The sequence below is a fragment of the Vanellus vanellus genome, assembly GCF_965231255.1.
Source record: "Vanellus vanellus genome assembly, chromosome: 5".
NCBI lineage: Eukaryota > Metazoa > Chordata > Aves > Charadriiformes > Charadriidae > Vanellus > Vanellus vanellus.
In genome coordinates, this window is record NC_138910.1 from 40,791,103 (window position 1) to 40,807,741 (window position 16,639).

General features: G+C 48.9%; 1 protein-coding gene across 1 annotated transcript in view; it reads right to left on the reverse strand.

Moving 5' to 3' along the window:
- ERBB4 (erb-b2 receptor tyrosine kinase 4) overlaps positions 1-15,841 on the reverse strand; it is a gene marked incomplete at its 5' end in the record, with an annotated part of 657,878 nt that extends 642,037 nt beyond the window's left edge. The window contains one exon of the mRNA XM_082483856.1: positions 15,745-15,841. Within this exon, the coding sequence (XP_082339982.1) occupies positions 15,745-15,841 (97 nt within the window). The remainder of the gene's footprint in view (positions 1-15,744) is intronic.
- Between the last annotated feature and the right edge of the window lie 798 nt (positions 15,842-16,639).

Genomic DNA, 16,639 nt, shown 5'->3' on the forward strand with positions numbered 1-16,639 from the left:
GTACACTTGCTCCTGCATAAGCCAGATTCACAATGAGGAAAAAAACAGGGTTATAAGAAATTAAGCTCTGCATCCTCAGCTGGTGTAAATCAGCATCATCCCTCCAACTCCCCTTGCTGCACCAGGACACCCGTTCCCAAAAGCCTGTCTGGTTTAAGGGTTGGTTCTGGTCTCTCATCAGCAGTTCCTCCCAATTTAATTCATAGTTTCAGATGAAAAGATTTTATAGATCTCTGTTCTGTCTTGAGATGAGTTTGCCTAGAGCTCCAAGCAATAAATTGATGATAAATCAATTTTCCTGTGCTGTGCTTTGTAGTCTGCTTTTTTTCATACAGCGCTGAGAGCTGCGTATAAAATACTACATTCCTTACTTGTTTTTTTAAAGGTAGGCTAATGCCTCTAGAAATCAAGAATATCCACATCTTATTTTTAGGTAAGCCAGAACAGCCTTAATGAAAAGATCTTTTAATTCACCTCTAATATTTTATTTCACGGCCAGATTAAGAGACAAGAGAGTCCGTACCAAAGGCTGTGGAAGTTGCAGCGGTGAGCAACCCTAACACGAATGCAAAAAGCCTTCTGCAAGCTCCCTGTGGGGCTGGCTTTCGCTCCCCCGCAGGGTCGAGCCCGACAACCCACGGACCCTACAGCGCTTGTAAGTCACACGGCCAACTCTCACCCCCGGGACCAATATGTGGCTCTCCAGAGAGCAGCCCTGTGTCCTTCTGTACATCAATTATCATGGGATAACACACTTTAACCCTTTCACCTGCGTTTTCTCGCAGCAGTATCTGTACCAGAGCATGGCAGTTGCTATGGAGCAAGGATAGCTATTAGCTCTTCTGCAGATAATATAATTAGTATTACAATTTACACAGCGCATTTTTTATCCCTTCCTATCCCGAAATGCTTTATGGTTTTATACCTTTACTCAAAAGGCTGTCCATCACATCAGCCTTAACTGAGACCACGGACCAGAAATTCATGTCCTTGGACAGCTTTCAGGTCTTCAAGACCGTGTTTTCCAATCCTCGGAGTGCAAACAGCAGAAAGGCAAGCTGGTGGTCACCAACAGCCACCAAAGCCTTTCCAGCAATGTCTAAAATGCTCTGAGAGGTCCAGCAACACCAATCCCACAGCTACTGTCAAGGACCCACCAGCTCCTACCCAGAAATCCCCTACCAAGGTCCCATCCTCTCCAAAGGCAGAAGGAATAAAGAAAATGCAATAATCACCTGTGCTGGAATTTGGAGGGTCTGCTTGTGCATCCCACAAAAACTCGAAGGACTTTTAGTTTATCAAAGTGTGCCAAGACAGAGCTCAACAAGCCTCACATGCTCCGACACCACTCCCAGCTGCCTCGTTCAAACATCATTGCAGGGGCAACCCTTCACCTGTTTTTGGCTGCAGCTCAACTACAAACTGCTTTTCTGACACCATCTCCTTCACCGTCTGTGGATGTGTAATCCTCATCAAAGCTACAGGAAGACGTGAGGAAGAGTTTTGCAAGCTCAGGCTTATATGCATATAAGACATGAAAGATGTAAATGTTGTGTACGGCAACCTGCAACTCCCTGTTCTTCCTCCCCATAATCTCCCATGAACACCAGCCAAAATAAATTAAAAGCCATGCAGGAATAAACAGAATTAAAATACAGTGCTGGTTATTTTGGAGTTTGGGGCTTGGATCTTTCCACTGTTTTTACAGCAGTTGTGCTAATGTGGTACGGAAGAGAAAGATGGCTTTTCAGTCCGAGCTCTCTCTTCCAGTTCAATTGCCAAGGCTACCCAACATGCTTGCACTCTTATTTGCTCTCCTTTCTACCGTGTCCCAAGCTGTGAAATTAATATGCACAGAGGACATAAACCTCTCGCTCAGGAATAAAAAGTGACCTTAATATGCTCCTGCTTAATCCCTCCCAGGCTCAGCATACCATCGCGTGGGGAAGACAGCCCGGCGTGAAGCCAAGGTGCCACTTTGCCCTCCGGCAAAAGCATCCACCCCACACGCACGTCGGGTGTCTCCTCGTGGAAAAAGCCTCCTTGCGGAAAAGCCCTTGTTGGGAGCGAGCTCCTCAGCAGCAGGAGTGGAGGTACCATGCAGGGCTCTCAAATAACCCCTCTCCCGCACAGCAGCAGAAGCGCACCAAGAACAGGGCAGCTCCATCCGTACCCGCACAACACGATGCACAGAGCGCAGATCTGATCTGCGGATAACCGCTCAAGACAGCTGGTTCTCACAAAGGCGGGGCATTTGGGCTCGAAAGGCTAGATTTTTACAAGGAGGTTCATGTGAGAAACTGCTTTTGCTTCTCAGTCCACCTACGCAGGCGCAATAGGCACTTTGCGCAGGAGCACCCACCCTGCCACACACGGGCAAGCACAGGGGCACAGCTGCTGCTGAAGCTGCAAGGAAAAACTCCATCCAAAGCACTTTTTTCTTAAAAAAAAAAAATAATTAATATTTCATTTACAATGCCCACCTGTACTCGCTCCGCTGCCCCCGGTCAGGCCTGAAGGCTTTGCTAGCCTGTGGCTTCTCCCATTCAGAGTTTCAAAACTCTGAGGTGCCAGACAACAAAGCCTGTAAGATTTCAGCCAAATCCGCTTTCTCACGCATGAGAAACTGCCACACCGAGCCCTAAAATGGGTACATGCCCTAGAGATTTACGCTGGGGAGCACAGTGCAGTCAGATGATGCTTTGGATGGGAAGGTAGCTCCCCAGTCGGCGGGAACGGTTTGGACGACAGTATTGCCTTCATCCCAGTCAGGAGAGATGCATAAACGTGCACCTCTCTCTAAGGACACGAACAAGTACTCCCTCCTTGGAAGCAGCACCAAATTTTGGTAACAAATCGTCACCGCCTACCTCTGGGGGTTACAGCCTACCATGTGAGCTCTTCTGCATTTTTTTAAGACAACATTAATTCTCCTTGTCCTACCACACAGAGTGGCAATGGCCACAGAGAGACCAAAAACTTTGCTCATGTGAGCACCCAGGGACCGCGCCGGGCACTAACTGCTAAGTGGTGATTGCGAGTATTTCTACAGATTCTTCAGCTATGGCTTTGAGTTCTTTCATTGAAAAGAAATATTTTGGCAGCACGCCAGACAAAAACAAAACAAAGAAAAAAAACTCTGAAGTGTGTGTGTGTATATATATATATACACCTATAAATCGAGCAATTGCTTTTACCATTGCAAAAGCATCACATTACATGTTTTCAAAACAGTAAATTCCAGAGCAGTGAGGTAGCACATACATTAGCAGGTCTTAAATTTAATACACACACACACACAGGTGTAACACACACATACCCTTCATGGCCCTTTCAACAACTGTCACAGATCCGGAGCCCAATGCCACAGCGAAAACAAAACCCAAGCGGACTAGACTTAAATTGGGAGATTCCACTGCCGCTTTTGGCTTTGGCCCCTACTTGTACAAGGGTGGATGCGTCACATCACTCCTCAGCATCCCATCTTTTTCCTTCCATCTTTGGCTTTAAATTAGTAAGCCTTTGGCAAATGGACTGCCCACCGTACTCCTCCCCGCCGCTTTGCTTGCATGCGTTACACCGATAGCATTACCAACCTCAGCTGCGATGCCATTAAAACCCATTGTACGAGTAACGTAAGAATTGCACTCTGCCACCATGGAGGACAGAACTGTCCCAAGCAGGCGGGGGACAACAGCAACAAACCGTTAATGGCTGAACACAGAGAAGCACCTTTTGTGCTGGCTCATCTGCAGCTGAAGCAACGCTTCCATGCACAGCGTTACTGTTCAACCTGCCGCCTGCTCACTAAACACCTCCACGCAGCTGCAAGTGGCTTTTGGTTTTCCGAATTTTATTTATCTGGTGCTTATCCGTACCAATCAGGCAAAGCCGCTAGCGTGCCTTTTGCACAGTAATGAACTACTGCGCCACAACCTGTATTTTGGGAGTATTTCTCATCAGACACTTTTATATATATATATATATATATATATATATATTTATTTTTTTTTACCAGTTGAAAGTGTAATGATATGTATTAAGTTTCAGAGGGAAAAGACTGGTTTCCTTCACTTCCAGCAGCTTCTTACTAAGATTTAAGCCAAGACAAAACGCACAAGGCTCGTAAAGGGAGGACACAAATGGAAGGGGAAGGTGTGACAACGCGGCCATCTCTAGAAAGCTGTGTTTTCTACCATGAATATTCAAAGTCCAATTTGCAAAACTGGTTAATTTTGCATGCAAATGGACAGTTAGACATCTAACTGACCATTTGTGCAAGCAATTACACGCACGATTACCTGATTGCATAATTGTGTGGGCCTAATTTTGAAATTGGGTCTTACATTTTCTGTTGAACACAAGCGCTGTATTTAATAAATAGATATTGAGTAGTTTTAAAGCAAAGTCACCCAGACCTACTGACTCAAACCCAAATATTGACAAAACATGCCCAAATGTGTATTCACCCAAAAAAAGAACATCACGTAACCCTGGCATAAAGCGGCCCGTGCCCAAACTGAGCCACAAGTTTCTCTGCCGAAACATCTAGTCCTTTAAATTGCAATCGACTGCAAAATACATAATAAATGTAGGCAAGCGTATCTATACAAACATGCCAGATATCTTCATCAGAAACACCAGCAAGTTCCTTACTGTAATTTTTTCAGAGGAAGACTTGTTCTGGGGCATTCTTGCTGCTTAGGTTGTATTCTAGGGAGGAAAATCACAGTAAAAAGCACATTAAATGAAACATACTATTAGCAAGCTCGCGAGTGTGGTTTCATCAGACAAACCCTGAAGACCAGGCAAAATTCAGGCTTTGAATTATGAGGACATTCAGGTTTTTTGCACGTGATCCAATCGGTTAATGTCCCGGGCCTTTAGGTCGCTGACCTCTAAGGAGAGGTTGCCATGTAAACTTGATCATCCTCAAGTATTTTCCGCCAATTGTAAGAAGTATTTTTCTTTTATGGAATAATCCTAAACACTGTCAATTTTTCTGTGAATGTCATCCACAAGTCTCTATTTTACATGTCAACCGAAAGCTGTTTAAGATTAGCTGTCAGAGTCCTCGAGTTTTGGCCAAATATCAATTTTCTGTGTGGATGATGCATTAAATTTAAGATGCTTGTTGCTACTGCGGGCAAAGCAATACAGCAATTACCAAGCTATTTCTGACTTACAAATCCATAAGTAATCATATTGTTGGAAACTCAAACTTGGTGGGAAAGAAATGAAGTAGAGTGTTAAAAACAAAGACTGTCACCAAGGTAGTAACTGCCAGCTTCCTCGGGATGCGTGTTGGTGGAAAGACCCAATATCACAGTCCCTGAGCCCTACGTACATTTGCACAGACCTGGGGAAAAGCAACTCCAATGCCCTCAAGCCTGTATTTCATCCATCACACCTATATTTAGACCACAGAGATGATTTGAGATAGCGCTTCCTCCTCTCTCCGCCCTTCCCTGGTACTTTGGTACCTGCTGCTTATGTTTATTTCTATCCCATCTCTGCATGCCACTACGGCCCTATATTACTTGGTGCCCAGATACACTCTTCTCAGTATTACCGAGTCAGGCTTGTGTGTGATCTGAGAAGCGATGCTGCTCCAGCACCTCATACTGTTGTCTCCCAAGGAAAGCCTTATTTTAGCTGGCAAAATAAGGCTCTGAGCCTGTGCCACCAAATAAACAGGGGTTTTACTCCAGATATTCCTAGAAACACAGGCATGCTCCAGTTCATACAAGCTCTCAGATAATTTAATCAATAACTGGTTTACGAAACACACATAAGATGAGCTTCGGTGCTCTTAGGTGCGTTGTGCAAGAGTTAGCTGGGATCCCAAGAAAAGCCCTGGCACTTTGGCTCACATCTACACTATCCAAATCAAAAAGCAACAACCCAGGTAGCAACAACTCATCCCTCCTCCTTGCCTGGCATTGCTCCAGCACTTATCCTCCAAGAACCCCCAGCAGCACAGCCTCCATAAAGTGCTTTAAGCTCCATCCGTGCCCCGGGGAGACACCAGCATCGTTAAGACTCAGGACAAACAATAAAAACCTTAAATTGGCACCAGAAGGCAACGCAAACAAATCTACACCTGACAGGGGCTACCCAATGCCAAAGCTCCCCAGTTGGAGGAAGGACCCAGTCCCCAGTGAGCCCAAAAGGATGCTCTTACAAACACCGATGTTGCGAACGTTCTGGTAGTTGATGTCATTTTATCACACCACAGCAAAAACCAGTCAGGCTAGACCCAAAAACCCAGCAATTCTCACACAACCTAGGACGATTTAGGCACTTTTAATCCAGAAGAGACCGGGGTAGATAGTGTTTGGAGCAGAAGTTTTCTGCCCAAATGGACAGGATCCATCTGGGACAGACAGGACCTACAGAAGCCACACAGCCTTGTATGGCCTTTACCTGGAGAAAGCTACTCTTCACAATGCCTTTTTTTCTCATTTCTATGGGACCTCAGCAAGACTGAGACTATTCAAGTTGACAGCAAAAGTTTGGCAATATCATTTTCCAGTATCAAAGGACACCTACACAGTAATTGCTCTACTGTAGCATGAGGCATAACCCATATACTTTAATGCCTTAACCACATGTCACAGTAGCAATTGGACTAAAGCTATTAAGAATCTTAATAAACCCATATTTCCATCTCCAAAGTCACCAGCAATATTTGCCAGACATTGCAAAACCATAATTCAGCCAGCCCCTGCATAAAAATCTTACAAATGAGTTAAAAAACGTGGCTTATAAAACAAATTCTTGGGCTTTTTCCCCCATGTTTCTTAAGCTACAGGAGTTTTAACTTTTCTCTGCACACAGAGCAGCTAAAGATGCTTTTTATTCTTTATATGAAGACTGAGATTCTCACAACTTCAAGATCTTGGGATAAAATTAACTCAAAGAAATTTGCGGCCAATAACACTGTGTGAATCTATTTGTAATCTTCCAAAAAAAGAAGGGGAGGGGGGAGAGCATTCTCCTCATTCTCCTTCTGTCCCTAATCTTTATTTACTACAAGAAAGCAAATGCTAATCAAAGGTGATTTAAGCAGCTATTTTATTTAAGGTTTGAGTTGCACACCGAAACCTTTGGGCAGCCAGACACATTCAGCACAGACCTGATTTTGTTTCCCTTCCGAGAAGTTAGACCGAGCCACAGAAGATGTAAAGCATCGCTACAGTTGTTAGCGCCTCCAGAAAGAACCCCCCCACCCCTGCTGCAGCCACCACGTTATCAGCGCAGGAGTTGCTTTGTTATATCGTGATATAACGAGGTTTCACAATGACACGTGAAGCAACACTGGAAGCAAACCTCGCCCGTGACTACAGTGTGTTACGCAGCACAAGGGCGATGAAAATGCTGTAAAAGTTATCGCCGCTATTTATAGGCTCTAATAATTTTACATTTTTCTAATACGACCTTCCCAATACCCAGTACAGCCCCGGGTGACACCGGGGCTGCGCGAGCTGGCAGCAGTTTTAACAGTGTTGCACGAGAGGATCCAAACACGGGCGATTTGAAGAGCAGCTCAAAACTCCGGGAGACAAAAAGAAGTCCTCCGCATGGAGAAATCCAGGGAGAAACTTGCAGCAACTCAGGGCACATCAGCGGCAGCACAAAAGCCCTTCTCTGGCTGAAGGAGCAGACAAAAGGAGAGAGAAAAGCTGCGATGGCTTTATATTTGTTTTGAAGATTTCCATTTTCTCTCACTGGGATATTAATTCCCTTGTTCCCGTGAGCTCCGCTGGCTCTGGGGGGGGAACAACTCCTGCCTGACACCACCGAAGCCCCCAGCATTTCACCGGGACGCAGCGACGAGCGACTGAGTCAGCTCGCGGAGGGTGTGAAATAGCAGGGATCGGATCTCAATTTGCTAAACAAAATTAGCTGCACGCCATTCTGTTTGCATATCGGTTTCTCCCGCTCACGATGTGCTAATTCGGGCAGCAATCACTGCGGTACATACAGAGTAATAAAGGCAGCTTTCAAATAAAGCAGCCATATACATTATTTTTGCCTTCTTCCTACACAATCCCATGGCTTTTTCCATACACTCCAATGCGTATGTCCTCTGAGCATTATTAATAGCTACTAAAGAATATTATCTGCCTACCAATCACTTCAGCTTCCTACTTAATGGCAAGTACATTTTTAGAGCATCAAATACATCAACAGGGACAATGGTTGCTAAATTTGAAGTCAACAACAACTGGAAAACGTTAGCTACTTCACTGGTATTTTTATGCACTACAGAAATATCTCTTCAAATAAATGAGTCTTTTTTTATCCTTTCAAAAGAGATAATAAAATAATACTGAATTCTAAATACTGTCACATATCCTCATCACACAGCAATTTAAATTTAGATATATACATTCTTACTGCCAAAGATAATGAGGAAAAATATCCACAATTCAACTTTGCATAGTGTATCAGATCAAAAAAAAAAAGATCTTAAAATTATAGCTGGATGGCAGCCACAGCGCAGCCGATGAACTGTCACCAGTATATGGGTGCTCTCGGAAAAGGGGTTAAAGCAAAGTAACTCTTACGAACAAAGGCTTATGATTGCATCCGCTGTGAGGCTAACCTTAAAAGATTACTAAAATATTCCATTAGCATACTAATCATGGTACATAAACTTTTATGCTTAAAGTGTTCAATATTTCAACGTAATTTCAATTAATGGAAATTGAACATTAGGATGTGTATCAACTTAAGTGTGATGGTTTTTCTTCGTGCATCAAAACGGCTCCATCCTGCCAGCGTTGGCTCCTGCCGCAAGAGCTACGTCCACAGGAGAAGGTCCTCAGCAGCTCGCTGGGGTTCAAGCAACCAAAATGCTGCCACGAATCTCTTCCCAGCACGTTCAGCTCTGCGCACTGAGGTGTTACAGGGAATGCTTAAATGTGAAGCGTGCAAGCGGGTCTGCAATATCTGCTCAGGCGCCTCACCAGGCTGCAAGCACAAGCGAGAGGTGCCTGTCCCATAAGAGATGCTTTCTTGGGAAAACAGGAGACAAAGGTGTGGGAAGCATCGTTCGGAGAGCGCCACGTCAGAAGCCGGTAGGACAGGGACAGGTTTCAGAGCTTTACCTACCCCAGTAGCGTGCTCTCTTGCAGCAATGCTACAGCCAAGGCTGCATGGCCATTTCACAGAGCTTTGGGCTTTTCCAACTTATTCATAACAGGTTTTTTTCCAGAAGGAGTTGTTTGGGTTTTGGTTTTTTGTTCCTCCCCCTCCCAGCATGCAAGCTTTTTTCTTCAACCTCCCTCTGACTCGACCCTTTTCCTTCATGAATCACAACACCAAAAAACTTGGAGCAGGGGCAAAAAAAGGAGAGAGGTCAGGTATCACAACTCTTAATAGACATTTATTAGGCAGTTTAGTCAAGCAGCTGCAGGCAAAGGGTCAGATAATGTCCTGAAGCGCGACAGTAGCCTCCCCACAGGAATTTAAAACCTGTCAGCAGCATGTTCCTCAGCTCAGCATCCTCCCCAGCCACGCTGAGGGCACAGTCTGGCATGGAGACCCACCTGCCATGGGGCAGCTCAGCCCCTGGTCCCACTGCCAGCGCAGTGCCGAGCTCTGCCTCGGGGAACATGCCTTCCCCAAGTCCTGCCGGGCCCCATTTCCCCGACTTTGTTTCTTGGTTGCACTGACTGTTTTGGCGCACACTCCAAAGAACAGAGGCACTGTGGCTTATGGTTGGGTAGGTGCCAACCCACGTACCAGCAGGGAGACAATGGACTCCCCACGTTCAGTGGAGTGGGTCAATGCTGCTGGAGGCAAGGGATGCATCAGCATCACCCTGGTATGGTTGGAAACCAGCTATGACCACTGGGGAGGAAGGGTTCACCCCTCCCCAGCATCTGCTAAGGGCTGGTCCCCGAGACCAGTGCCCACTCAGATTAGTTTCTGGAAGATTTCTGTAAACTTTGTATTTCTGTAAGCTCAACACCAGCTGGTGATGAGATAGAGGAGTCATGTCCCCATGTGACAAGAGCCTACGTTGCAACACTGATTTATTAGGAAAATAGTAAGAAAGATCAAGTTATAAATGCCTGTTCAGTTACTGTATGCCTAGCTGCACAGACATCAGAAGAAAGAATAATCAAACATGAAATGAGTACATCTTGGAAATCTCTAAAAAGGACTTTACAGAAACAGTATACAATGACTGATCATTTTTCATAGCTCCAAAAAGAACCACATCCACTAAAAGTTTGGGGCTTACTTTCCCATTTATTTACTTTATTTTCCCACCTCCTCCTCTGTCGGGAGCTAGATTTTATAGGCTTCAGGCACGGAAACAAAAAGCAGTTACCACTGGAAAACAAACCCAAACCACTTCTTAGTGCTCTTACAGTATGAATTTCTATTCCTCGTGCGTGTTTATATTCTAGGTATTCTTACAGTACAAGTTTATAGTGTGACTAGTATGTGCTTCTGTAGTTTGAATTACAGACTTTGCTGCCCAAACGCCTGCCAGCGTCAGACCCTCAGGTATCACTGATGCACAAGCAAATATTCATCTGTCCTGGACTTTGCATCCCCTTTATGCAAAGTGGGAAGAAGGACGAGTTTCCCTGGCAGGCTGGAGGTTGGGGGGTAGAGGAAAGGAGAGATATATATATATAGCAGCAGCTGTTCAAAGACTTCAGGAGGCTTGGCATGTGCCCATATGCCCAGCAGAGGCAGCGGACAGTGCAGAAATGAGACCACATATCACGTGGACGCACAGCTCATCACAGGGAAGCTGCCACCGAGCACGGCTTAAACTGTTTCTCCAAAGCAAGAAGTCGCTAAACAAACATTAACTAAAGTTGCTGAAATGATGAATCTTTCTGGCAGACTCCAGTACTCCCATGGGATAATTCAGCCTCAGCTACGTGGGCACACATAAAATCCATCAGCAGCCTGTGCTTGTTTGCAAAAGGAAAACCTTTAAGTCGGTGAAAACAAAAGCCCATCGCACACCCCAAGGACTTCTCAGCACATGTGAGACATGCGGTAAACAGCCCAACTGCGGTCACCTCCTCCTGCTGTCGCTCATGGCACAGCAAAAAGCAAGCCCCGGGAATAAGCCCCCGCTCCTTTCCCAACAAAATTGCCTCAGCGCACCGAGAGTGGCAGAGTCCATGGGGGCAGAGCTGGCATAGCTGTTCCTACAGAGCTGCCATTGCTTACCAGGAGCCTTAAAAGCATAAACATCTGGTTGCACAGCGTTAAACCCCTGTCTGCGCAGGCAGGACAGAAAGCAAGTTCAGAAGCTTCCAGGGAACCACCATATTGCCCCATACCAGCCACCACATACCAGCTCACCCTTACTGTCCTAAATAAATCAGGAGGGGGGTTATTGTGATGCCAAAGCACCTGTATTTTGAGAAAAGGACCACAGTGAATATTAAAAAAAAAAGGGGGGGGGGGGGGGGGGGGAGAAACCTATGGGCTGCACCATCCTTTTGAGCAAGTGTATGTATTTTGTACCTTAGAAGGACCATCTGATCCAAGTTAATGGTGGTGAGTGACAGGGTATGTTCTTTTTTCTTTCCTAGCTTGCCACAAGTGTTACTACGCTATTAAGAGCATGCACCTCATTGCTAGTTTGAACTTGTTCACCTTCAGTACCCAGCCATCAGTCTGGTCCTGACTTAACGAGACCTCTAGAATATAAACCTAGAAATTCACTCCTGGTTTTAAGCACCTCTGAGTATGATCAAATCACCCTTAACTCCTCCTTGAAATCACCTGAGCTCTTTGGTTGCTCATATGAAGCACTTCATAAGTGTTTGAGTTACTCTCCCAGCGTGTTATTACATCTCCCTGCAAGCGAGGGCATGGGAGGTGGGGAAAGCACTCCAGCGACAGACAATTCCCTGCACCCCCACCCTTCCCCTCTAGGCACCCAAAAAGCTGCTTCCTCGGCCCGGGAGAGGGGCGAGGGTGGATGCTGAGCAACAGGACCAGAGCCTGGGAAATCAGATCTCTCCAGCTCCAGGCTGCTCGTCTCGCTGCTTGGGAGCTCCTGGGGGCTGCTGCCACCTAGAGATGCTCACGCAGCAAGGCTGCGGGCACGCTGCCCCGTGCACCCCAGCGCACCCCATCACACCCCATCACGCCCCGCAGCAAAGGCTCACGACCCACCCGAGCAGCTCACCAGCTCCGGCAGTAACTTGCACAAGGGTGTGTTTCCATAAAGCCCTTGAACATTGCTCATGGTCTTCATGGCAGGCTGCGCTCTCGCATACAGTGCGAGTGAACTGGCTGTGGTTTGCTTAAATTTACTCAATTAAAAAAAATAAATAAATAAAAGTAACTCTAACATCCCCTGAAAATTAGAAGAAAATATTTATTTAAATTAAGGGCTGTGGCTAATTCCCTGCAAGAAAAAAATCAAGGGCACATTTCAGAACAACTCAGCATTACAAATTAAGGTCAGGAGTGCAAAGCAGCACTTGCAGCTCACCTCGGCGCACCTGCAGGGTGCTGAGCCCTCTACTGCCACACTCAGAGGGGACCCAACACAGCTTTTGCTGCTCCCCGGTCCCACTTTGCTACCATACGGATTCAGAAGGACTTCTCCCTTCGTGAGCTGCTAATGCCAAGTCTCATTTGGTTTACTCATAGGCATGTATTTCAGGTCCTTATTATTACTGTTTTCATGTTAATTACAAACGCAGCTCTTCATGCCAGAATCCATACACATATACATCAATTACCATCTATTTAAAAAAAAGAAAAAGGAAAGAAAAAGAAAATCACAGCTAAGTCACTCAGGCACTTCGCAGTGCTGCTATGAGCAGGGCGGGTGCACATGTGCAGGCTGCACGGTGCAGCCCAGTGCCAAAGCTGTCCCGGCCTCCCTGGGGATGCCCCGAACCAACAGCGGGGCCAGATCCAGTCTCCTCTGCCCGGCAGCAGCACTGGCTCGCAATGTCCTCAGGGAACACACAGGGACAGCAGCAGCCTGCCCTGGTTACCACGCAGAGAGTCCCCCACAGGCACCCACACCACAGCCCTGAGGCCACACGTGCACGGGGCAGGGAGTGGGACTCCCAGGAGGGACACAGGGTCCGTAACACCACCCACCCCCCTTCGGTAAAAGGGCCGAGACGGGACATCCCCTTTGCGGGGACTGAGTCATCTGATGGCAGCTACAGTCTGAAACTCCCAGTCAATATTTATCATGCCTTTGCAAAGGCTCAGCCTAATTTTAACCATCAAATAGACATCGTGTTGGAATAAACGGGAGAGGTGCCAAAGAGGGCTGCTGCGACGGAGAGGAGCTGCATCTCTCCGAAGGCATGTGGCATGTCCCATCCGACATGGCCCAGAGAGGAGCAGCGGCATGAAATTAAAACCTTGCACATACATCAGCCTGAACGTGCTCCTCACTGGAGGGAAAAAAAAAAAAAAAAAAACCAAAAAAAAAACCACCAACACACAAAAAAAACACAACACGCTGCAAAAAATATCTGAAGTACAATTAATTTCTCAGAGCAGCTGAGTACTTCAAACAACACTAAGTTAATTTGGCTGTAATTATTTAACAACTCAACAGCCCCATATATCAGAAAAAGGAGTTAATTTATCAGCTATTTCCAAGCAGAACAAAGACTCGCCAGCTTCCAGGTAACAGCCCAAGCTGTTTGGCTCACGTGACCATGGCTGAGCTGTGCACTGCAAACATTATATGCCCAAACATATAATGCTGAGGAGACAGAAGAAATCGAAAAACCCCAATGTATTCACGTATTTGCATCTTAATCAACAGACACGGGATAATGAAATCAAAACTTTGGCCAACAGCTCGCTTGCAAGAGCAAAGGTATCATCATCTCCCTTGATGCGCTGAACGTGAAGGCGGCAGCCCAATCCTAGTACCCCCAAAAAACAGGAGAGCCCAGATTCTGGGGAGTCCTAAATACTTGCAAATCAAGGCTCACCTGTCCAGTCTGGCTCGCTATTTCAGCAAGCGCCAAGTAGCAAGAGTCAATCATTAATAGCTGCCATTACCCACAGCAGCGCCCAAACCCCTCCAAATAGAAAATATCTCTCCAGCCCCATTATTGGTAATAAACAGATTTTTTTTTTTTCTCTCCACAGTGCAAAACAGAGACTTTTCTGCAGCGCAGATCCAGGAGGCTTCCTCAGAGGAGGCAGGAAGGCAGGCGAGCGACCCTGGACCGATGCCTTTTATTTTCGCTGGGGTATAAATCCAGCAAGAGCGTGCCTTTGTGATCGCCCACTCCAACAGCCACGTCCGAGCGGTGGGAAAGGAGCACTGGAAAGTGCGGGAGCAGCCCAGCGGGAACGGCTGCTACCCGAAATCGGGGCAGGCTATGGGGAAAGTCTGAGACAGAAAAGTACCAAGTCAGGGGAAGAGAGAGGCTGCGTGTAAACAAGGAGGCAGGCAAAAAGGTAGAGCAAACCAGAGCCTGTGAAACAAGGAATGCTCCTTCAGCTGAGATTTACTGATTCAAACCGCAGGAAAAGAAAACGTAAAGGAAAGCAGCAGCAGCCGCCCAGCGTTTCACCCCTCCTGATTTCAAGTATTAGGGAACAATCACACGCAGAAAAAGTAAACTGTGCACCAAGATCAAAACTGCCTGCGAAGCCTAACCAGGCGAGCAAAGCCGGGACACGCTTCTTTCACTTCTCATCAAACATATCATCATCTCAGTTACATAAAGCCCCAAAATATAAACTGAATTGTGAGAACGGGGAGCTGTTGTACCAATACCGCCCAAACATCATAAATTTTGCATCACCGGGGAGGGGGGAAAAAAAAAAAAGTTACAAGGATTGAAGAGATTTTCTTTTAATGTTTTATTCACAGCACAGGCTCTCGAGAAGCGCGATGTGGCGGGAGGCGATCCCGGTGCCCTCCTCGGGCAACTACACCGGCACAGCCCCGTACTACTGCGGCGGAGAGCGCTGCTCCGACGCCAAAGAAAAAAAAAAAAAAAAAAAAAAGAAAGAATTCAAGCCAACGCTTCAAGTTTCCCTCCAGAAAGTTAAAAAATCGGGGCAGACGCTGCCGGAGGAAAAATGCGCCTTTTCTGCCTTTGACTTCCAAGCCGCCTGCTCGTTTCACCCCGTGCGCAAATACACTCGGACCTGTGTTTATGGTGCAGTGTTTGGACACACCTTATAGATACAATGTACACATAATAAGGGGAAAGCTTCCTCGCCCGCCCGGCGCAGCGCGAAGTTTCGGAGTGCGCAGCCCCGTCGGGGCGGCAGCGGCACCTGCGCGGCTGCCACCGGCGGGGACACGGCGCCCGGCCGGGGCTTCGGCGGGCAAAGGGCGGCCCCCGGAGCCCGGCCAGCCCCCACCCGGGCGGGGGGACACCCGAGAGCTGCTCGGAGGGGGCGGGGGGATTCTCCGAGGCAGACCCCCGGCCCAGCACACGCTATCACTTATAGCAATAATAACAGTAATAATAATAATAATAAAGTGTTGCCACGCCGCTGCCTGGAAGCGGCGGGCTGCGCGGAAGATCCGCGGCCGCCGGCTCCGCTCCGCCGCGCGGCGGTCCCCGCGCAGGGCTCGTCGCCCTCCGGCCACCGACCGCTCCGCGGGACGCCAACAAACTCCCGCACCCCCGCGCAGGGGCCGGGGACCCTCTGCCCGCAGCCCCCGCCGGGACCGCGGGGAAGTTGGCGGGAGGGCGCCGCTCCTCCCGCCCCTCACCGCGGACCGGGCCGCTCACCCACCTGCCTGCGCCGCCGCGGCGGCCCGCGGGGCTCCGGCCGCCGCCGCCGCCAGCACGCAGCAGCTCCACCACAGCAGCCCCCCGGCCGCCGCCGGCATCGCGCCGCCGCCGCCGCTGCCTCAGCGCCGCCGCTGCCTCAGCGCCGCCATCCCCCGCGCAGCCTCCGCGCTGCCGCCGCCGGCTCCCAAAAGTTGCCGCCGCCGAGCCGCCGCCCCCAGCGCCGCCCCTCCGCGGGCGCGCCGCGGCGCCGACGGGGCGGCCGCCGCTGCCGGGCGCGGGGCGCTGCGCCGCCAGCACGCGCGGAGCGGAGCGGAGCGGCGCGGAGCGGCGGGAGCGGGAGGAGGAGGTGGACGGGGGGGGGAGAAGGGAGGAGGAGCGGCGGGACGGAGCGAGGGGGCGGGCGGGGGCCGGCGCCGCGCGGGACCGCCCCGCTCCGCCGCACACTCCCCCCCCACCCCCCCCTTCCGCACCTGCGGAGCCGCGCGGGGCGGTGGGGGCTGCGCGGCTGCCGCGCGCGCGCGCTGTCCCGCTACCCTCCCCCCCCTCCCCCTCGCCCTTTGCAAAAACGAGGGGCAGGTGCGCGCCCGCGTGCGCCGCCACTTCTCGGTGCAAAAAGCCGGGCGCTGCCGCGCGCCTCCGCGAGCGCGCTGCTGGTGCGCGCTTTCACTTTCCCCGCCGAAATTTATGGGGGGGCGAGGGGGGGGGGGCTGTGTGATGCGCTGGGGTCGTGCGTGTGGCGCGCCCGCTTTTTCCCGTGGAAAAACAAACAAACAAACAAACAAAAACCAGAAGTGAGGGGTCAGAGGGAGGTTAAGGGAAATCCCTAAACAGAGGGACAGCGGCGGCCGCCAGAAGGGAAACTTTCCCCGTCTCCCGCCGTCCCGCGGCAGCGCACC